The 24,218-nt window shown below is 32.3% G+C and overlaps 2 protein-coding genes across 10 annotated transcripts; one reads left to right on the forward strand and one right to left on the reverse strand.

Annotated features, from left to right (window-relative positions):
• Nucleotides 1–148: 148 nt before the first annotated feature.
• Nucleotides 149–5,737, reverse strand: LOC108731381 (uncharacterized). The gene is made up of 12 exons (XM_018461680.1): nt 5,652–5,737; nt 5,424–5,547; nt 4,691–4,837; nt 4,354–4,532; nt 3,783–3,989; nt 3,408–3,629; nt 2,987–3,179; nt 2,324–2,534; nt 1,628–1,934; nt 1,402–1,547; nt 691–907; nt 149–536 (listed from the first exon to the last, which is right to left on the reverse strand). Exons 1-12 carry the CDS (start codon nt 5,667–5,669, stop codon nt 321–323), a joined length of 2,187 nt encoding a protein of 728 aa, XP_018317182.1. The 5' UTR covers nt 5,670–5,737; the 3' UTR covers nt 149–320.
• Nucleotides 5,738–8,487: 2,750 nt separating this feature from the next.
• Nucleotides 8,488–20,138, forward strand: sqd (RNA-binding protein squid). Of its 9 annotated transcripts, XM_018461717.1 has the most exons (10): nt 8,488–8,785; nt 12,723–12,758; nt 13,161–13,201; nt 13,491–13,618; nt 13,862–14,008; nt 14,101–14,232; nt 14,642–14,903; nt 17,132–17,203; nt 18,826–18,940; nt 19,510–19,590. In XM_018461717.1, exons 1-9 carry the CDS (start codon nt 8,655–8,657, stop codon nt 18,888–18,890), a joined length of 1,014 nt encoding a protein of 337 aa, XP_018317219.1. In that variant the 5' UTR covers nt 8,488–8,654; the 3' UTR covers nt 18,891–18,940; nt 19,510–19,590. The 9 variants fall into 9 exon arrangements, with proteins under 9 accessions (XP_018317219.1, XP_018317216.1, XP_018317218.1 ...); XM_018461714.1 differs by lacking the exon at nt 18,826–18,940 and having other exon boundaries at nt 19,510–20,138; XM_018461716.1 differs by lacking the exon at nt 18,826–18,940 and having other exon boundaries at nt 14,642–14,861; nt 19,510–20,138.
• Nucleotides 20,139–24,218: the final 4,080 nt, after the last annotated feature.

Raw genomic sequence — 24,218 nt, forward strand, 5'->3', positions numbered from 1 at the left:
ACTTTAGCTAATTAAATAATCATAACATTTTTTTAAGAGATTTTTGTTTTTTTTTTAAATGTATTTTTTACAATACTCCAAAAATATATAAGAATATTAAAATTAATGTATAAAAAGTATTAAAAATTATGCAATTGTTTCTTTCTAGTTATTTTTCACTACGTAGCACAAAAATACTCAAAGGAAACTTATAATATTCCTTATTACGACTACTACATTACAATTTCACTCTCTTAAACGTAATAATAAACATTATATGGTATAACAGATAACAGCAAAGATATATTCTCAGTTTCTGAACTTGCATCCAAGTCATCCTTCTATAAGGGCAAGATCTTTTTGTTCTCTTGTAACAGATGCAAAGCGCACAGGAAGGCTCGATAATTGAATTCCAAACGGCCGTTTCTCTCAATGGAGAAGCACTTGTGTACAGCATCCAACTCATTGCTATTGATGAGCTCTAGCATTCGTCTAACCGACAATGTTCTGATCAAGTGTCCCTTGGAAACCGTGCCGGTATTCTCTTTATCATAATCCTAAAGAACGTACAATTATCAAATTTGCTCATTGTTCTTTTGCCTCGCAAAAAAGGAGAAAAAAGAAAACATTTCAAATAATAAATGATTGTCTCTCTTCAATGATTGTATTGTGTATAATGCAACATTATAATTTAACGACAGCTGTACTAACTTTGAAGATTTCCTCCAGGTTCGGACTCCGCACTTGACACAGTTTATCCATCGCGATAGCTACCTTCTGCCGTTCGTCAAAATTCAGGAAGGTTCTGCTGCTCGCCTCGGAAGGCACATGTTGCAAGGGAACCACAAGAGGAACTTTTTCCAAACATCCAGTCGCAACGGCTTCTTCCACAATTGCCGCAAATTTGGTGTACTCAATGAAATCGGGTCTTCAGAAAGAAACATGATAATCACGAAATAAGAACATGAAGTTAAAGAAGAAATATATGATGATAATTGCAATTTTATAAAATTAAACAATTTTTAATAAAGAAAATAAGTATTAACCCAAGCAACTTATTTATATTCAATGAACACCTAAAAAACATTAAATAGACATTATTAAATATACATTTATTAAGTTGACAAAATATGATAAAATACGTATAAAAACCTTACTTTAACCTAGTAAAAAAATGTTAATATACATAAATAGAGTTGATATATATTTTTAATACGTTTTTATAACATTTATTAAATAATTTTAAAAACATATCAAATATAAACATTTATTTTTCAGTTTAAATATTTAAAATTTATTTGTCTTTTTTCTATTTTTTAGTTTTATTCTTTTTCTTATACTTATTTTCCTATTATTTCTATTAACTGATTTTATTTCGTAAAATTAATGACTCTTATTGTCCATATTATAATATCTCCGTACTTTAGAGGCGCCTGAAAAAGTTTTGTAATCGTGTCTATTTCCGCAATTGTCAGACCGCAACGAAGCTGATCAAGACCTCTAATAAAATCAAGCTTCAAAACGACAAGTTGGTTGTGTCTATCAAATTGACGCATGAATTCGAGGACCTATGCGTGGAAAAAAATGAGCAAATTAATTCTAACTCGATTCACTTCTCTTTAATTAATTAATAACAAATATAAATTACTTTAATTCTTTCGCGTACAACTTTAGCTTTAATTTTAGCCAAAATCAATACAACGTTGGACTCATCCTCGTGAGGTGCAGACGGTGGTTTTTCAGCGTTAAGTCTCTTCTTATCCTCCAACATACGATAATATAAAGGCTCCTCGATCGGTTGAAGTTCTAATTCCTGTAGAAATCGAGTGTAGTTAAAGCCCATATCGTCATTGTATCTTTTTTCCAAAGCAAACATTTCTTCCGGAGATAAGAGTATGGTCGCCATGATAAGGACTTGTCTGAATTTCGTTCGCGTCACATGACCGCAATTGTGTCTGCAAATATATAATTAATTCATTAAGTTTAAAAATTATTAATATCTTTTCAATATCATTAATGGCATATTTCAATTAATAGTATAATTTGTTTAAATGGCAAGCTGAAACAATACATTTTGATCGAAAATTATTAAGCATTCATCATTGCGACTTTTTAAGCAATTTTAATTTTAAATATTACTCTCGTATTTATTTTTCAAAAGTGAATGTATTAAATAAATTATTACATGTTAGTTATAATAATAGTAATAATAAATAAATATTTCTTAATTACTTAATTACAATTAATTTACTGTATTGAATATGTAGAAAAATTTTTTATTTAAATTCTTCGTCAGCAACTGTTAAAATAAATTCAATTAACAATTATTTAAAAATAAATATACTTGTCGTAATCCTTGAAAAATTGCTTCAAGAGAATTCTCCTTTCTTCGACTCGCTGCCTTACTCTCTGCAAGATATCTTCACAAAGATCTCTTATATTCTTCGGTTGACATTGCCAATTCAACATACCCTTTCGAGGTAATTCAGCTATTTCTTGAGGTGGTGATTCTACTTTTAGGTTTGGCAATTTATCAAGTCCCTTTACGGTGAACACTATATGAAAATAAAAATACTATAAACTAAATGAAAATGTCTATTAAAATAGTAAAATGTGAAAAGAAATAAGAAGAAAATGTTAAAATATATGTACTGGGAACAAACATTCTTTAAACTGGAATTTATTTGCACAACAAAATTACAAAGCATATATACATATTTTTTATTCATTTCTCATTTATAAAGGCGGTTTCCTTATTAAAAAAATATTTTTTTAAAAATTCGTTTGCCATCTTTTAATTGTATTATATTCTCATTATATTATCAATTAAATAAAATAATCGTTTTATAATTTATATATAAATAATCTGAATATTATTATTATAAAAAATAAATTTTTAAAAACGTTTTTATTTTACGTCAAGAGAAAGATTGTATAATTAAAGCAGAAAAAATTTGTTCTCAGGATATATCACTAACAACGTTTTCATTTATTTTAGATATTGTACCCTGATCTATATCATCCTCGAATATGCGCCAACATATGCGATCAGGATCATCTGGATCCCTGTAGAGCGCGATTAAAGCATCGATTTCTGGTTCAATCAGCCACAGACGGCCCAAAGACGAAATCTGAAGCGCGTCCAGCGCTCTTCGAAATTGTGGGATGGTCACTCGACCGACATTCAAATATTCGAAACTCTATGACCCAAATCGTTCGGTTCTTAATCAACGGATTAAACCGTTAATATATCACTCTCATGATAATAGGAGGACGCAATAGCGAGCGAGCTCATTTCAGGTAATAATTCATTGATAAATCCGTGCACGTATGTACATGAGAATTTAGCATACGTGATAACGTTAATTAAATAACGTTATCACGTATGTTGAATTCTCATATACATAATGTAATTGGATCGTGATAACCTTGAAAAACTCATGGATCCGTATACGGTGCTCGAGAATGTGTCTTTGGATACGTTTTATGACTTCCAGCGCAGGCATCGTCTCTCTCGTCTGTTCCATCACTGGATGGAACACCGTTTGCTTACCGAAAGCTTGACTGGGCATGATCTTACCAATTTCCGGACGTGGGAGTTTCGGCAGCTCGGCCGTAATTATTCGACCGGGAAATTGATCGAGCAATTCCTGAGAAATATAATACAGAAACTAAAGGTAACGTACATTCCAGAAAACACACAATATGTTCCAATTCCCATATATATGTATAAATATTATAAATGCATATGTGTAAAGATTATGAAGAAACAAAGGTAAAAAAGATTCTAAGAATGACAATACCCCGCTGAGATCCATCATTCCATATTCTTCTAAATAACATTGAACTTCATCGACAGCCTTCACAAACGCCACATAATTTATAGTATAAGCATCTTTGGCAAATCTTTTTACGAGAAGGCGAAACTCCTCGGCGCCAAGGACGATGCCCAGAAATTTTAAAATTCGACCAAAATGAGCGAGAGTAACTGTGCCGACATTCTTCGCGATCTACGAAGCATCGATCAGAATGAATCGAAAACTATTAAGCTTTTCTATCATTTATTTTCATTAAACTAATAAAATACTTTTTTACAATTTAATTACTTTTACCTATTTTTAATATTTTAAATCAAAATAATCATTTTCAGAGATAGACAGTGTTTTAAATAATAAAATAGAATCAATGCTTTTTTACACATTTTAAGCAAAACTAAATTATTAAAAATTATTAATGTATTCTCGCGCGCGCGTATTAGCACAATTATTATGCTTATCAAATACAAAAAAACTAAAGAATAAATTACAGCTACAATAATTAATGTCGCAAACCGTAATGGTTTACACTTTCATAGATGAATCATACCAAACGTACCAGCTCGTAATCTTGAAAGTATGGCCAAAGAGCAATTTTTCTTTTGCTCACCAACACGGCGATCTGAGTGATAATCAAATTCAATTTTCGCGTTTCCGTGCTGCTCAGAACATTTATATGCAGCGGGTCCTCCCATTCTAAACCGGTCACAAGGGTCTTGTTCTTTCCGAAATCAGGAACTACAAGAGATATCACAGAAATTATTATTATTGTTATTTTGCAAATTTGTATGTTATGCATATCTCATTTTATCAATCCAATTATTGAGTCATTTTATATAAACTTTATATAAAGACAGATAAATAATCATATAAATGTTTTTCGTAATCACTCGTACCACTGTCGTGAATAACTTCACAAAATTGCGAATAAAGAATTCGACCGTTCTGAATTCGAAAATGGTCCGTCAGATCGCAAATCTCTTTATCCGATAAGCCAATCACACCTTTTAATGGTCCAGCCAAAACGGAGATAAATTTGGACTCTGCAAATTTAATAACTGATTACGTACGTACACACATGTTTTATAATTAATTAATGCACCGTAAAATAAAGTTTATATACATTCGATAATACGAATTAATCAATCATCACTGCAGCACAATTTTTAAATAGATTTTAAATTCTGCTAATATTTGCCTAATTAAATCAATGAATTGTATATGTATCATGAAATTAAGATTCATTCAAATATTATATTTACCTCTGCATCAATTGCTTTCTGCACAAGTTTACTTATAATTTTAATCCAAATTGAAAAAACATACATTTGAGATATAAACGTAAGATACGTATATAAATAAACACACATAGTTTTGCAATTTTTATAAGATAATTATAGCTAAAAAATAAGGTCAATTTCACTCTGTTGTTAAAAAAAAAACGTTCAATAATTTCGAAACATTCTATAATGTGAAGGAATAAGTAAAAAAAATAGTGGAACTAATCCGAATAAAAAATAATCATTTCATTATATCGAGTGTCCAGAAATAAACATTCCCACACAACAACTAACTTTAGAAGTGCTTGAAGCGATCGCTCGTCTTGGTGCCAATGTTCGATATTTATACCTGATATTAAACAACGTTTGTCGGGATCCAGAGGCTTGTAATACTCCCAAAGATCGAGTCCGACGCGAAACACGGCGGCTCGTATCTTATTGCAAGTATGCCAGACATCGTGCAACTTAAGAACCTAAAATCGTTCTTTTTATCAGAATGCTTGGAACTAACATCTTCCGAAACCCTATCTGCGATTTTCTATCTTCAGAAAACGATGGGAAAAATATCCTTTTTTACCTTCTGTTCCTGTGACATATTTATACAATTTCTTCTGCAGATTTTACGAAAATTTTACGCGACGTTGACAATTAAGATGGTTATCAAAGTTCTTTTTAGTATCGAGACAAAAATCGATCGTAATGAAGTAATGTGCATAGGGTAGTCTTAAAGGAAAGATATAAACGTTTTTTTAAACAAATAATTCTTTATTTTATGTCCATCACAGACTACAATAGTAATTTACACGAACAATTTCGAATTATACTTAATTATGTCCGTCTTTACCAATGTAGATGAACTTTAATCTCATCGGTTCCACTTACTCTTCATCTTTTGATTTAATTTTTAGAACTAGAATTATTAAACTTAAACTATATTAGTCGAAATGGACATTAAATATATATAATTTCAATATAAAAATGTGTTAAATTAATGTAGTCATATACAGGATGTCCGGAAAATCGAGGTTAATATTTCGAAAAGTGATTCGGGATCCAAAAAGAAGGAAAAAAAACTATATAAACAACACAAACACAACATAAGTCCGAAAATAAGTCGTTTCCGAATTACAATTTTTATATTAAAAAAAAAATTGTAATTTATTTTTCATAATCACAATCGTAATTTATTTCATAGTGTTTTAACATAAATAACTACATTTCGGACTATTTTGGTGTTAACCAGGATGCACCACGTGGAGGTATAGTCCGCTTGGCATCCCTCTAGTAAAGTAAGAAAAATTTAAAAATAAAGAAATAAAAAAAGAAGGATGCCAAGCGGACTATACCTCCACGTGGTGCGTCCTGGTTAACGCCAAAATAAATAAATATGAAACAAATAAATTACGAAATAAATAAATAAATTACGATTGTAATTATGAAAAATAAATAACAATTTTTTTAATATAAAAATGATTATAACCCGGAAACAACTTATTTTCGGACCTATACAACTTTTTTTCCTGCTTTTTGGGTCTCGAATTACTTCCCGAAGTATTAACCTTGATTTTCCGGACACCCTGTATATAATATGTATGTGATGTGTCAATTAGCCTGTGATTTTGGCTGAACTTTTGCGCCAGTTCATTTTTCTTCCCCTTCTTTCCTTCTGGAGAGAAAAGGAAGAAAGATGAACTGGTGCAAAAGTTCAACCACAAAGAACAGGCCTAATATATACATAAATCGTATATAAGCTATTAGTCGATAAAACAGATCCCCAAATGTTTCATCGTAGGCAATTGTGCTTAACATGCTTTGACCAAAATGAGATAAAAACGTTTCCTGTAATATCGAGTAGAGAAAAACCTGAGACCGGCCTTTTTCGTGTACCAAACCTCACAGGATAATGTCCACGTTTTTGTGGTTCTTTTCCATGCTATTACGTGGGTTAGGCAGACGAACAATCAAAGGCCCGATTCACAGTCGGTTTCAAGACCGTTTTAAGTAATATGTCTTTTAAGTAATGTCTTAAAACGCTAATGCGGCCCTCTGATTGGTTCGTGACATCAAGACAGAACTTAAAACGATCTTGTTTCTTCCTCTTTCCTCCTGGAGAGGAAAGGAAGAAAAATGAATTGGTGCAAACGTTCAGCCAAAAAGAACAGGCCTAATATCGAGTGTCGCGGATTTATAGATGGCATTATCCGCGCCAACTCCAGCGCCATAGCGAGAAAAAGATGCATTTCTTGCGGCCATCTCGGCCATCTACAAACATCACCGATGCAACAAAAAATGCCATGCCGTTGTACGCTGCTCAATTTCCGATCGTTCCTGCGATCTATCTTACAATAAAATCCACTCGTCTCGCGTATCCTAGATATTATTTTATAGTTTTTGAGAAGTAAATGAGCGTGGATAAAATCACAGTAAAATTGAGCGGGATTCTTGGCGATCTTCCATTGGTCGACGGCCGAGAATAGTGTCTCTCGGCGATTTCATTGGCTATCTCTCACTCCCGCCAGTCGCGTCGCGTGCCGAAATTTCTGATGCGTATGGCGCTAAATCCGTCTCTTTCTTCCATCCCTTCCTTTCCGCCCTCCCCCTTTACTTCTCCCGCTGATGACGCATTCGCATTCTCTAACCATCGATCCGAACGCAACCAGGAACGTAAGAACTAGACGTATCTTGGCTCCCATTTTTTACAAATCGAAGAAAAACATTTTATTTATTTAAAATTTTTTCTATAGCACTGTGTTTACAGATCTCGCTAACGCTAAATCACTTCTAAAACAATTCGGTATAAAATATTACAAATTAAATGTTAAAAAACTTAGAAAACAAATTTAATATAAAGATTCTTTTAATTATAGATCTTAAATTTTTAAGAATTTCAATATGCAACAACTTGTATATATTCTTAAATAGGTCAAAATAAATATAAGACAATAATTCGATCTAAAGGCTGAGTAAAATAGTTTTTAATTACCTACGGCTGCAGATCGTATTGCAACAAACGATTAAACAATAAAGTTTAACAGACGAAACAAGAGCTGTGAATTCAAGCCGAATGAAGTTCCGTTAAGACGTTCTCGCTGTTTACATTCATGAATGAAATTCATTGACCGAATGCTTAATGAAAACACTCATATTTTTATTCACGCAAGGAACAATCGAAGAATCTAACAATAAGTCAAATTAAGAAAAAAAAACATTTTATGTTTATTCATAAGGTTAATGTGAGAATATAACGTTCGACCGCGTTTCGTCGCAGAGAGATTGACGATATTTGGCGTGACGAATCGAGGGTGCCGCAGACACGTCGAACGGTCCTGAGAGACGGCACGTGATTGGTCGGCAAAGTCGTACGTCCCAAGATGCCTTGCGCGTAAATTGCCGGCGTGAAGATCTCCGGGCTGCGCAGCGCACGACGCCGTACTTTCTTCTCCATTGGGCAGTCAGACAGAACGGCCGTGTAACGAGCTATCGGCGAGCATTCAAGTAGCTTTGTGCTCATACAGTGCATCGTGGTGTGCCGCGTATCGTAACTTACGCGGGTAATATCGACAGATAAAAAGCAGACGCGATGGCCGATCAGGAGAGCAAGGATTTCAGCGACGACATCGCGGAACAAAACTTCGCGGAGCAGAACGGCGAGGCCGATAACAACGGCGAGAATAACGTCGCAGAGAACAATCAGGAGTCGCAAGAAGACAGGTAACTCCCCTCCCGGTCTCTGTTTGCTCGAAACCCCTCGTGCCGCAAGCTCATTAATTGTCCCGGATTGCGCGATCGCTTCGTACTTCAGGCGCGTTGTAGCCCGGCGATCGCGCGAATCGGCGATAACTTCGCGACACAGCGCGGCGACCGGGCCGCGCGCGCGCGCGCGTCGGCACGCGTCTCAAAATGGCGAAGGCGTGCGGTCCGACGCGGAACGTAATCCGTTCGCATCGACGTTACGACGAACGCCTACGTTTCGACGACACGGCCTCGTCGCTTCTCCGTGGCGCGCCGCGCACGCGAACACCTATCTTTCGCGGCGATTCTCCATTCGCGATTAGGATCCATTGACGAAAGAAGCCGGCGGCAATAATGGCGGGGGGGACGCCGGCAGCGGTTCCGGAAAGGGCGCGCCCGAGGCGTCGTAGCGTCATGAGTGAGAGAGAGAGAGATAGATAGAGATAGATAGAGAGGAAGAAAGAACGGGAATAGAAACGACGAGATGCGTAATAATGAATGTCGAGGAATATTCCATACAGCACGTAATTCGTGCTGCACGAAAAAAAAAAAAAACGGAAATTTGCGCGTTTGCTACTTGGGCGCGCTCCGTTACAAACTTCCGTTACAAACACGTGGAAACCTTTGTCCTTTGTAGGCTCGTAGAACTGAGTTACTTGAAGCATTGGATGAATAAAAGAAATATTAGTAATGTAAAATAAAAATAGAATTAATTCTAGTAAAAGAAATATATTGGAATCAAAGAAATATCATTCAAGAAGAGGGCATGCGCCAAAAAAGTGCCCCGCTTTATTGTCTGCGTTCCGTTACTCACTGTGGGTATTGAAAATCTGTATGTGTATATATATATATATAATATACATACATATATGTATGTATATACGTAACGTGAACTATAGATTTTCAGTACTCGAGGAATAATGAAACGCAGCTATTGCGGTGCACTTCGCGCCAAATGTTGGTGGACCTTAAGTTCTCGTCCGCCATTGTCTCGCGCTGCTCTCTTTTTCCTTTCTTTTACTCCTTTTTTTTCAGCGTAACGGATCTCGAGCTGGATGAATTTGACTGAATTTGACCAGATACATCTTTTCCTCCAGTCTCAATAAAAGAATACAAGACACCTGTGTAAATAAAAAAATTACCTAAAGATATGTTATAATTTTGCAATTATGCGCGCGTCCCGTTTTTTTATTTCTCCCGTCATATTGTTGTATATCAAGGGGATTTTGCATTTATTTTTCTTTGTATCATTTTTTTGTAATTTTTATTTGCTCTTTGTATTCTACAGCTTTGGATTTTTGCAAATTTTTACGCTATTTGGGGTATCTTTTTGCAAAGAAGGGTAAGCATTAGATTTATTTCAATTGCACAAAAATATGTAAAATGTTTCAGGATGTAAAATTCAGGAAGCGGACGTAATCTTCAAATTCTACCTAACGTAAATTGAAATATAATAAAGTATAAACACAATATTATTAATTTTTTGCCCCATTATAGGACAAGATGTATTTTTGCAGTAATGTTGTTGAATATGAATTTGAAGATGCACCTCCTCGTCCTCCTCCTATTCATAGCTAAAAATAAAAATGTTCAAGGGACACGAGTTTCATGTGTATGAATTAACGGAAGTAAAACAGCCAAATGCCGGCGCTCCACTACGTCTTGAAATATAATAATCAAAGATTGGAATGAGATAATGCATGCTATATTACGCAAGAATAATTTAAGACACCACTGTATAACGGCGAATAAAGGCGCTAGTTTGTAACTTTATATGTGCTGTTGTTGCGAGGTATAACATTTATCTGTTTTTGAAATTTTTCGTAATTTTGTGTATTAAACTCCTTGTTTTCTATCCCTATCTAGTTAATGATATAATTGTAGTTCTCTCTAATTGATAAAGAGAAATTGTGGGTTCTGCAGTCGATCAATTTTTGCGAACGCAACATCACAAGCAAATAATAATCCGTAATATTTTTATAGAGCCTAAACTTTCGAGTACATTTTTTGGCCAGCCGAGTCTTCTATCCTCGTACGGTTCATTGCAGCTGAATTATGGTAAACAGTCAATTGATTCACGATTGACAAATACGTACACTTACATGGGATCGACGTGAACCGCAAAACCTTATGCAGTGATTTCCGAGTCCTAATTATTGCGAGAAGTCTACTTCAAGTTCAAGTTCGTCACGTTCCGTCATGACACAAGCACTGGAACTCAAATTAATTTCGTCATATCGATAAAGTCTCGCACAGACACACACTTGCCTGCTGGGTCACGCGTAGAGTAATTTCCGATCCAAATGCTGTTTGGGCGTGACCAAAGCACAAAATCATAGGGACAATGCGAAAACGTCCAGTAGGTCGGAACGCCATTTAACCCCAGTTTATGTGGCTTGATCTACAGGTGATCGACAACGGTTTTCACATGGCGGGCGGCTCACAGGTGGAAAACGTCACCCGACCAGCAACTGATTACCGGCGAGTGACTGGTGCCAACGGTATTTATCACCAGCCATAAATAAAGAGTCAAATATAATAAGTAAATCAATTAATCGTGTTGACACTGCCAAAAACAAAGTCAGAGCAAAAACCGAGCTTGCAGCTCGTTGTTAGAATGCAGAAAATGAATGAAAAATATATATATATATATATCAGAAGTTGAAACCATTCTTGCATTACATCGCAATTTGTCTATGAGCGTTGTAAACAAAGAGAGAGAAAGAATGAGAAAGAGACAAATATAATACATATATAAATAAACACGTACATGTAAAATATAAATAAATATCCCATATTGTATCCATCTATATTATATCCATATAGATATGTCGATCGAAAATATCAAGAGTTGTCTATCATTTAAATCGTAATGAAAACAATCTTTTTAGCTTTTCGATATAGAGTTGCAGTCTATCCTAGCATATACCATATTCTTTGGGCCAATCTGCAGTCAGAGTAACCACTTGGAAAAATTAAATTCTTGTTTCCCTTAGGAGCAGAGCTGTGATATGTCTACTGGAGTTGTCTAACTATTGCTCGGGTTCTCACGCAAACGTCGATGAATAGTACCTTGTTCTCTCGATGCATTGATTTTTACATATATATACTTTTTTCCAAGTTTTCTTTTCGATTTTTTTTTTTACAATTGAACATTCAAATCAAGGTTTCTATGGTGTGAAAAGCAGTTCTTCTCATGGTTGTTTCTCGTAACTTTATACATACAAAGGACAGATGCATATATCGTAAGCTACCTTTATCAATTCTCATTTATTCTAGGAATGGTATTCTGTACTCTTGTAATTGCTTTGCATTGTAATTATTATGTTTATCATTGTAAGAAGACTTTTCTAAATTTCGACAATGGGCGATCTAATTAGCCGTAGATTAAATGCGTTTGTTTGTCGTAGATATATATAATTATATATAGTCTTTACATATGTGCGATGTTTAATTGAATAAAATATTCCTCGTTTATATAAATCTTTTTGATGGTCCAGTGCCCTTTTTGCGAATGACACTACAGGTCTGTTACGTTACTTGCATATCGTCTGCATTCAATTTTTTTCATACCTTAACACTGATTATATAAAGTTTGTTCACGTCGCATGCTACAACATGTTCCAATATGCTCCTACCATAGCTCTTACTCACTCCAACGCGCTTGATAGAGTGAGTAGGAGCTATGGTAGGAGCATGTTTTAGCATGTTGGAGCTTGCGACGCGAACAAATCTAAGGTCTTTCCAGGAGTCAAGTCGACATTTTCTTTCATTTTATTTTTTAATAAATGAAATTTTTAGATTTTTTCGTTTTTCAAAAGTTTTTTAAATTCTCGTTTCGATCTTAATCTTCTGTATTAATTCATACGTTCGAGAAATTCACTTAGTGAAATAAATTCGTTCCGTTGCTTTGTAGGTCGGCCGGGGCTAACCAGGATTCTCTAAACGATAGGTATTTTCTTTATTATATTTTTCTTATTTTTTTTTTTAGCATGTCGGTGTTAAGAGTGAAAGAAAAATTGCACGACGATATGAGACGGTGAGAACTACGCTCAAGTTGTGTATTCGAGTAATAACAGACCATTCCGTAACTTGTAACAGTCATTTGCGAAAGAGGCCCAAATACATTTCCATCTTCCGTTTTCATTGCAGATAACTTTTTTGCGCGCAGTTGCAGAGATTTGAGAATTTGCCAACATCGTAAGCCCGAATAGTAATCCTATTTAGATGATAAACCGTAAATTTCTCGTTACGAACATTCGGTTTCGCAATAATGATTAAAGACTTAAGACGAATACGTCTTTCATTCTCTTTTATTAGTTTTAACACTTTCTGTTTTCCTTTTCTTTCGCAGGAAATTATTCGTCGGTGGTTTAAGCTGGGAAACGACAGACAGTAAGTAACTCTTTTTAAACTTATTTTTTTTTAACTTTTTTTGAACTGATATTCTCTTAAAATTTATTCTCTTCGCAAAATCTTACTCAAATAATGAAAAATAACAAAACAAAAAAGATCAGCGGTGATGATTCATTTCTTAGGACACCTTTGGATGACAAGTGTCATGTGAAAAGAATTTTTTACTGAGCTCTCTTAAATTATAATATTATTGTTTTATATAAATATTTTTAAAACAATTTAAACCTTTAAAGAATTCTTACAAAGAAATTATCTTATGCATTTTTAGAGGAATTGCGAGAACATTTCAGCGCATATGGTGATATTGAAAGCATCAATGTGAAGACAGATCCAAATACAGGACGATCGAGAGGATTTGCCTTCATCGTTTTTGCTAAAGCTGAATCTCTTGATAAGGTATTCAATTTTGTATTTTATCGCACACAACAGAAAAATAATGTAATCTTCATTGTTTACTAATTTTAATAATATTACTGTTTATTTTTTATATACATGATATTTAAATGATGATAGAAACCAGTTCTGCTACTGAATGCATGTGACGACAAATTTTTTTTCTGACGTGTTTTTACAAACAAATTTTTATAACATTTTTTACGAATTATTTGCCAAATAATTGCGAGAAAAAAAATCTTCCAGATTATGTCTGCTGGTGATCACGTTATCAACAACAAAAAGGTTGATCCTAAAAAGGCAAAAGCCAGACACGGGAAAATATTCGTCGGCGGGCTTTCGACAGAACTTTCCGATGATGATATCAAGAATTTCTTTTCACAGTTTGGAACTGTAAGTACTTTATCGTTTCTATATATTTTAGCTTATTATATCCTTAAACAAGCACTCTTATTAATACATAAAAAAACCTAAAAATCTTTCAGATTGTCGAGGTAGAGATGCCATTCGACAAAACAAAAAATCAGAGGAAAGGATTCTGTTTCATCACTTTTGAATCTGAACAAGTGGTGAATGAACTGTTGAAAACTTCGAAACAAACGATAAATGGTAAAGAGGTAAGTAAACGAATGTTCATAAAAAGTCGAATATTTTGAAACTTTAATAAAATATTTAAATACTTATTTATAAAATCTATTTAGTTTAAAATATTTTAGATTATTATGTCTAAAATAAATGTACGATATTCGCGTTTTATTTTTCTCTAAGGCAATAAAAAGATCGATCGACGAAAATGAAACAAAATTAAAATTTTTAATTTAGATCTCATTGCGACTAATTTTAATAATATTACATTAATCTTTTACATACATGTGTGAAATAATATTTATATTGTCAATTTTGTTTATTAAATGCATGTAACGACATGTTTTTTTTTACAAAAAAATTCTTATAACAGTTTTTAACGAATTATTTCGCTAAATAATTACAAAAAATAGCAGTGATTATATTTCAAATATTAAACAGGTTGATGTAAAAAAAGCAACACCCAAGCCCGATGGAATGATCGGTATGCGCGGTGGACCTGGCGGCCGTGGCAGTCGTGGCGCCAGAGGTGGCCGAGGTCGAGGATTTGGTCAAGGTGGATGGGGACAGGGTGGCTATGGCGGCGGTTATAGTGGTGGCTACGGTCAAGGAGGATACGGCGGTGGCTACGATGGATACGGATACGATTATTACGGTGGGGGTGGGTACGGAGGTTACAGCGGCTACGACTACAGTGGATACGGTAATTCCATTAACTATTACTAAAATCGATGATAAAATGGGCATATGATATGCCGATCATTGTCAAGATTTGTTTTGCTTTTTTCTCGTGTGTCTTGTTTTCCTTCGAAAAAGAAGCTATAAATAATAATAATTAACGGCAGATTATTCGTTGTTACCGTCCCAGTGTATTCGGTAGGCGATTATGACAAAAATTATAGACACCTGAGGAAAATATATGCATATTATGACTGATTTAATTCCTTTATCGTGCATTCAAATTAACTTCCCTTCATTTATCTCTTTTTTTTTTTTTAATCCAAACACATCTTTTTGTGTTTACTAACTTTTTACTTAAATTGAGTAAGCTGAAATATAAATTTATATTGTCAGTTTTGTTAAATATGTACTACTCAACAGTAACAGGAAATGGAATGATCAGGAATTTTATGTATGTATTATGCTGGGTATTAAGTTTTAGTATTAGATATAAGTAGGAATGCGAGTGCTGGTTTACGGGCAGATCAATAAGAATTCTAATTTGTTCATATTAACACGTTTTCAAAAACACGTATTTTAACTATTTTAACTTGAATAATCTTAGTTTTATAGACTCCAAAAAATATGACAATAATTATTTCATTAATTTTATCATTGATATGATACTTATGTAAACCAGCGATTCGAACTCATGAAAATATTTTTCGAATTATGTTCTGTCAGCATATTACAACATAATCTGTAACAAATCCGATTATTGAAAGGCTACATATAAAATGAACATAATCCGAATATTTTCTACTTTTGATCTACTTTCAAAGCACTGACTGTTTATCGCATTATGTTAATCTACACATCATTTGCTAAATTATATTCTATAATGTTCTACTAATATTTAAATTGTATATACATATACATGTGTAAATATGCAATTAACAAAGTTAACATAAGAAAAAATGTAATAGGTAACAGTGAATGTGTGTGTGACAAAAATGTCACGTTTGTGTTGCATTTTACATTATTTATCAATATATTATCACACATATTAATTAATAATCAATTGATATAAGTATTTTCTTTCAGACAAAATTTTGGTGAGGTTACAAATATTTTATATATCAATATATACGTAAAACAATGATTTTTGAAATGACGGATTTAACAACTTATCAACATTTAATATGTTCATTAATTGATATGAATTGACATCTTTTCCATTTACTTCCTTTTTTATTTCTTTTTACTGCAAACTCCATAAACTTGTTAATCAGAAAAATCGCGCACACATCACTGTAACATCATTTTATATATGTATAAAACTCGCATAAAAGCGAAAAATATTAATCCATCAAGCGCTGTTTTTATTTATGGATCAAAGGTTTTATCTTTTATATAAGTAATCATTAAAACTAAGACTGGCAATTGATGGGTTAAAGAAACGCTATTCGTCGACATCATTGTATAAGATTGTATCTTTCGATCCTGCTGTTAATCCTGCCACATTTCTTACGCATGACGTTTCATGTTTTTTCCAATGATCACCTCACCTGCAATAAAAACACGAAGATTAAACACATGCCCTTGCGGCAGTAAGAATAGCAATATACTACTTTTGTATTGTATGACTTCCAAGATTACTTCCGGAGCATGCTTTTTTTTTAAATCGAGTTATTAGGTAAAGGATACAAGCGTGGATTCATCTACGTGCCTGTTTAACTGTGGATAAAAAATATATTTTTTATTAATTTCTTGCAATTTTTTTGCTATTTTTGTCGGGATGTTCTGTATAAATTTTAATTTCAACTATGCGCATGTTTTCTTTCTGATACAGCCATTTTTAGCATGATGAATCATTTTTTTTTAATGCATGCCATTTCTGAATTCATACAAACTGTTCAAAATAACGTGTGTTATAATATTAAAATCTAAAACTACACTAACGATCAGAAATCGAACAAAAAAATCCTTTGGAAAATATAACTGTCTTCCGCTTATATAGAATACTATAACAATGCGTTACAATACAAATTGTTTTTAGAACACATTTCATAGATACGTTCTTTTTTTTAAATAATTGTTAGACATGTAATTATGGTATACAAAATAATCAATCTTTATTGAATATATATTTTTTGTTTTGAGCGCCACGTGCATAGATTTTTCCTTTTAATGTAAAAGGAAATGAATAATCGATATTCATCGATAACTGATTCCATTGTTTCTTTATACCGTGTGTTCCATGAAACGCAGACGGATATGGATATGGCAGTGGTAATTACGACGGTGGCTACAGTGGCGGGCGCGGTGGCGCACGCGGTAAAGGTACGCATTGTAGCGTCCTTTCCTTTATATTTATATATTCCCCATCCATATCGTTGTATATTTTAAGTGGCATACATTTCGATTGAATTATCGCCTGCGTCTATTTTCTCATGCAGTAACTACATTCATCTGTCCTTCCTTATTCGAAACTGAGTTTCATTCTCTTCATTTCTGTTTATTCCTCTATCCTTTACTTAAATTCCTATTTTTTTTCTATCTTTGTAACTATTTGTTCAACAAATGGAAAATGTGTTTGTATGTAACGTATATGTATATGTGTGTATGTGTGAAAAAAATGAACGAATGCAATAGGAGAGAGAAGTTAACATTTTCGGGATAATTTATATCGATTGCATGCATTAAAAAAGACAATCGAATTATGTCTAAATACATATGTATACCGTGGAAGCAAATTGTAACATAGTTATGTATTATTTATTATTACGTTATGTAAATTATCTGCGATTATCGAGTTTTATCATTTATTTTACAACTGACTTATAATTAGTGCTCGGAAACATCAGACGATTTGACAGTTCGAATCTTAAGTTCGAACGTTAAATAGTTCGGACTAAATGTATGTTCGAACTATTTTAATCCACTTCAAGGTAGCGATCATGTAATTTTTTCGTTAGAGCGGAAACGTGAAAAGTGAAAATTTTTATGTATGTATGTTCGTACATATATACACGTACATACAACAAATTTTCACTTTTCACGTTTCCACCCTAAGGAAAAAGTTAAATGATCGCTACCCAAAGCTGAAAGTTCGAAATTATTACATTTTGAACTCAGATATCCTCAGTCGTCCTCAGGATCATCCTGAATATGTCCAGGATGGCTCAAGATATTTGTAGGACATCAATAAATATTTTATTTAACTGCTCTTTTGTTTCTAAGGCATACTATATTTGTTTACTGTTCGAACCGTCCGAACTTCAGACATAACGAATTGACATTTCATACTGATCACTGCTTAAGCTCGAACTGTCCGAATTGTCCAAAATATTCGAATTAGATGCTCATTTTTTTTAAACTTCGAACTATTCGAATAGATTGAATATACAACATGTTCGAATATTTTATCTGAGCCCTACTTATAATGTCTATAAGTCAGTGAACTTTAAAAATAATATTATCACTATCATTACGTAACTCGGTTGTTTTATGAAGTATACACTTTGATTAACTTTGATTATCCTTAAAAACTTCTCCTTTTACATGGAGATACAGCGGGTTTTTTTTTATATACTGCTTTTTATATACTGTTTTTTTCATAAATGTAATAGAACCGTTTAACAATCGCATCCAGTGGAACGTTATCCTATATTTAGCTGTTGCTTGAGATATGGAGGAAGGGGAAAGTATAAATTATACAGCCTGCAGCTTACTACCTTAGCCTGTAGCCTCTACATAGATAATACTACAGTTTTCTCTCTTACATTTATATTTATCTATCTGTTACTTTCTAAATAAGCATTTGTGCGATTTGACAGTTTCTTTTGGTAGTTTATGTACAGTTTCTATACATAAGTTTATGCTTAATCTTGTAAAGATAAACGAGTGATGTATGCAGCTGGGACGATTAAACTAATAAAGTGCCATGTGGGTATATGTTCCAGGAGGTTCAGGCTACGGTGGCAAGCAAAGGGGTGCTCGTCAGAACCAGAGGCACCAACCCTATTAATAAAGGAATCCTTATTTATGACCGCAATGCAATTCGCATTGTAACTGCCGGTGAGTCACTGTCCAATCTCCTAATGCTCTTACATCCACCTCTGCACTAAATTACCCAAAGATTTTAGTGTGCACAAATAACTAACTTTGTATTTAAAAAAAATTATGCACAGATTCTTATAAATTATGTATTCTTTATAAGAATCTAAAATAGTGATTTTAAACAAAATAAAATAGTTACAAAAAATGAAATATGCATTCCAATTTTTTTATCTTTAAAAATCTGTTTACACAGAACAGTTATTTATACTTAATTAGGAATAAAGTTTCTTAAATTTCTAAATAAAACCAAAGCTATCGTATTTTTCTTGTAATTCTTAATTCGAGATAGCTTTTTATCTAGAATTATTCTAAGTTTTGCATATTTCACGTTGCTGCTTTTTAATGCCAACTTTTGTTTTAACCATTCCATTTCTATTTCTGTTTCAAATAAATGTTTCATTTGCTATGCTTCCGTCCATGTTTAATTTACTATACTTCATTAATTTTAACAAATTGATTTGTACAATATATAGCACATAAATGTAATATGAGTAATTAAAAGATTAATACATTCCTTTCCTTTTCAGGTATCGCAAGCCGCGGTTTCCGTTTACAATCACATTACAACTCGTCCAATCATTCCATTCAATATGTATCAACATCGGCCAATAGTCAAAAAAACAAGATTCGAACTGCATGAAATTTTACAGAAACCGTTCCAATAATATTTTGTTGATTTTGTTTTTGTATATACATATACGCGCTTGCTTTTTTCAACTTATAAAACATTTGCGTGCACGTGCGCACGCATTGTGTATATCGTGAATGAATACCTATAATAGTAGATATTATTTTAATTTTTTCTACAAAACGACACGGCAAAACAATGATGAACCATCATAGATGAGTAAGCACGCAATATGTTTTCTACATGTCATGCGAAAAATCGATTTGAAAACCGGATAAATCGTGCTGTTTATAACGACCGTGTGAAATAATATAAAAGGATTACTTCTTCCTTATTAGTAAGATATAATAATAGGATTAAATAAATTCGTTTTGTGTACATAATATATATCTCATACATACAATTGTAGTTTTGTTCTGACCTCCTATATGGCAACTTAATATTTTTTTTCTTTTTAATACACGACATGTACACAAGATTTATGTCTGAAACGTAGAGATCATTTATACACATAGATTTAATAAAAGACTGACACACGCATAAAACGGAATTTATCAGATTTATTAATAGAACTTATGCTCTACACACACCGATTCCGTCATAGCATCGTAGCACACGCGTGTGTAAGCTTAATATTCAAACTGATGGTATACTACACACTGGCGTGTTACGACAGGATTCTGGCTCGATCATAGAGAACAGCGCATGTACATTATATTTATATACAAACAAGTTCATTCTAATATGAGAAGATTGTCACAATAAAATTTTTTAAGTACACATCAGACGATATTGTATTGAAGATACAATGTTGGGATTATGTATTTTTGTCCAAGTACATACTGTTCTGATTTTATGTCTCACAAAAGTATTACGTTATATAAATTTGAAGGGATGGTCTTATGTTAGTGGTTTATTTAAAATAAATTATGTTTATATATATACCAATTCGTGTTCTTTAATGTAACCATTAATAACCATCTACCAAATCCTGCAATTTTTTTAATTTTTTTCCAAACTTTTAATATTTAATTCTTATAAGAATTTATGTAGTTTGAAAAAATTGCTGTACATTTTCTTTGAAGATAATGTGACTACAGTTAAAAATAATAAAAAATTATAATTTGAACGTAATATGTAAACTAAAATTTTTATTGAGTATTCATATTTTTCTCGCCTTTCATTCATGAACTGAATATCTTAGAAACATTTTTGAATAATACTTTGACACGGATGACAAAATTCAATTAATGTATTAATTATCAATCGCTGATGATAGATATTCTATTTTATCTTTGATAGACGGAAATAACTTGTTCCTCAAAATTGTTTTTATTTTTCAAATAAATTTTTTAAGAGGAAAAAGAGTTTTAAATTACAAGATCAAAAATTTCAATAGTTTTATACTTTTTTTAAGTAGTTCTAATTTCCATTTGTCAAAATATACATTCGATCCACGAAAGCGGAGGCAAATAAGTGATCGAAACACGAGAAGGCGTCATCGAGATCGCTATCTTGGAGATTAACGAGCCGAAGCTACAAGCTCTCTAATTAGTAGTACTACTAATCCCATCCAGCTAAGATTAGTCCGTTCTCCCACTTAACGTGTTCTCGCGTTAATGACAATTGCATCTTAACTAAATTCATTTAACCGATTGAGCTGTTAGATTAGGCGCACTATAATTTTGCTACCTTCTTTCAATAACATTAAAACTTTCTATCATTTTATTATTTTTTTTTTGCGAGAATGCAATACGAATTCTAAATATATGGATTCAAAACTAAACAATATTTCTCAGTTTCAATTACAAACCAGCGTATTGGATTTTTGCATTTTCATCTAAATCGTTTCAGAGAAGTCGTAAAAAACAGCATCGTAAATTTTTATAACTAAATACCACTAGAATTTCATTTTGATCATTCAAGGGAGATATTTTCCGAGTCCAGTGAGAAATAAAGTTTCGTTAGTTCAAACCAAGAAAGTTTGTCACTAGCAATATATCTTCTTTTACTTGATAATATTTTTGAAGCTTTTACGAGTTTTTTTCTTTGGCACCACTTTTTTTTATCTTATACTTATCATTAATTCAGATTCTATAATTCCGACACTTGAATGTTTTAAAGATAAAGAGAGTTAGATCTTCATTTAAATCCATGTTTTGTTGATTCTTCACATCTCAACTCTTTGCAGGATGAGATCTCTTACTATAATAATAGAAAATATCATTATTCTGTTAATAAACGGAACTATTTGCTATTGATTCAACGTATGTTGTAAAGGAGAAGTATCATGCTAGATTCGCGAAGTTAACACCATATTTTCAATTTTGGTTGTTTATAATATAAAAAATGCAGAACTCTTATTTTACTATTATAAGGAACTGTGTAGAACTGCGAAAAATGCTACTAGAACTGTTATTGTTTTTATATGAATTGAATGTCGTGCTGACTTTACAAATTCGACTTTTAGGTATCTATTTTTCAATTATTTATAAATATTAAAAAAGAGTTCCGTATGTTTTATCATAAAACTAAAAAATCAAAATTAAAAAAATTGCAGAACTCTGTTTAAAAATAATTATAAAGTATAGAGATCTATAGGTAATTGTAAAGTATAGATCTCTGCTAGTACTAATAAGAAATGTTGCTAGCGATAAATTACTTTTTGGAAATTAAATTAGAATATTCAAAACGCGATTTATAAATTCTGAGATAATTGCATACGACACGTAGAAGCCAATAAGTCAGTTATAACACTGGTGAAAATTTTTCTCCGAATTTTTCATATGATTTTTCAGAATTTCTATGTAATTTTATAACTTTTTCACATTTTTTATACGAATTGAAACACTTTTTAGAAAATCTACATCTTTTTCTCAGAATTTTCCATATATATTAATTATGAAATATCGTAAGATTTCTAAGTTTTTGTAAGTATAATTTCTGATAAAAATGTTATAAAATCTAAAACATTAAAAATATTTTTTTTAAATTATGGGATGAGAAATCTCAGAATATTTCAGAATTCACTTGTACGAAAAATTATAAGATGTAAACTTTCCGAATATTTCTGAGTATTTCTGAAAATGTTCCAATTCGTATAAAAATCATAAGAAAAATTTTCACCAGAGAATACTAACATACAAAGTTGTTTATATCTTAGAAACTTTCGACCTATGTTCATTAAGGTTTTTTTTACTCAACATAATATGTATCAATATGTACTATCTTCCATTCAAATGTTGAATAATTTTTTCAACCAGTATATAAATATATGTATATACATATGCGTGTATTTAGTACAAGGAACCATTAATTTAACTATCATTTTTTTATCAAGTAAATATTTATTTACTGTAAATGTTGACATTATTGGAAAAAATATTAAGATTTAGTAAATATTTTTCTCAGTGTATATATTTTATATAAAGTGCGCTTCCCCAGACAGCACAGAATATTTATGCTAAATATTTATTAAAAAATTCATTTTTTTAAACGTTATATAAATATTTCATATTTTATATAAAGCTTTATTCGAAATATTATTAAAATGTAGACTCTCTCTAAATATTTTATGTAATATTTATGAATATAAATAAATATTTCTAATAAGTATTTTTTACTTGGATTATAATGTCTCATTAAGTATTTTCATAGCATTTACTATAACATTTACAATAAATATTTTATAATGTTTATAATAAACGTTTATAATCTAAGATCTTTTGTAATCTAAGAGAGAAGAGAGAGAGAGAGAGAGAGAGATCACAAAAATATTTAAAATAAATCTTATAAATATTTATAAATATTTTGTAAATATTTTATAAATATTGTGTGCTGTCTGGGTTCCGGCGCAAAAACACGTATAATTTGTCTTGACATCTACACGTGCTAAGTAATGCTGTTGATCCGAAATAGATTTTCGACATATTATCGCGTCACCTATTGACATCGAATCCAATTTGAGTCCACGTTGATTTCCATCAGTCCGGATCCCTCAGGTTTCACACTATGTTCGTGCAAGATTTCGTACTCGGTCCGACAGGTCAATAGTAACTTCCGGCCACCATCCGGTGATGCGATAGCCGAGTTTTGCAGCAATCTCCGGCTGCGGTACGACCGCTTCGCACTTTGTGGCGAAGCCACCCCATCAAATATCGAATGTCATCCGCAGAGTCCGTCACGTAGGGGTGAAAACGCAATTAATCTTTGGTAACGAAGTACGTAACTCTTAGTGGACTCTTAATTCTTCGATTCCATTACAACTTCAGCTTATAAATGATACCCATTAAATTTTTATAACTATTTCCAACGTTTCCATGTAAAAAGTCTCTTGATTACTTGAGAATTAAAAGAAAGTATATAAATATATCTATTAAAAAAATAGTTCTATAACTTCATAAAATAAGTAATTCATAGAGAGCTTATAATTATTATTATATATATATATTCTTGTAATTTTTCATATTAAAACAATTCGTAAATTTTTACAACTGTACTCAACCATTTATGTTTTAAAGAGTTAATCCTACATGTATATATATAGATTTTTGCCGTGTACTACTAGATTTTAAGAAAATTATTGTATTATCCCGGGAAAAAAAGTTT

Source organism: Mycetomoellerius zeteki, unplaced genomic scaffold (assembly GCF_001594055.1).
Source record: "Mycetomoellerius zeteki isolate Tzet28-1 unplaced genomic scaffold, Tzet1.0 scaffold126, whole genome shotgun sequence".
Classification (NCBI taxonomy): Eukaryota; Metazoa; Arthropoda; class Insecta; order Hymenoptera; family Formicidae; genus Mycetomoellerius; species Mycetomoellerius zeteki.

Coding starts and splice junctions, on each gene's coding strand:
- sqd (XM_018461714.1), top strand. CDS start 8,655: ATGGCCGATCAGGAGAGCAAGGATTTCAGCGACGACATCGCGGAACAA. Junction 13,202..13,490: donor AAGCTGGGAAACGACAGACA/GTAAGTAACTCT, acceptor ATGCATTTTTAG/AGGAATTGCGAGAACATTTC. Junction 13,619..13,861: donor AAGCTGAATCTCTTGATAAG/GTATTCAATTTT, acceptor AAAATCTTCCAG/ATTATGTCTGCTGGTGATCA.
- LOC108731381 (XM_018461680.1), bottom strand. Junction 3,990..4,353: donor ACTTTCAAGATTACGAGCTG/GTACGTTTGGTA, acceptor GATGCTTCGTAG/ATCGCGAAGAATGTCGGCAC. Junction 3,630..3,782: donor GAATGATGGATCTCAGCGGG/GTATTGTCATTC, acceptor TATATTTCTCAG/GAATTGCTCGATCAATTTCC.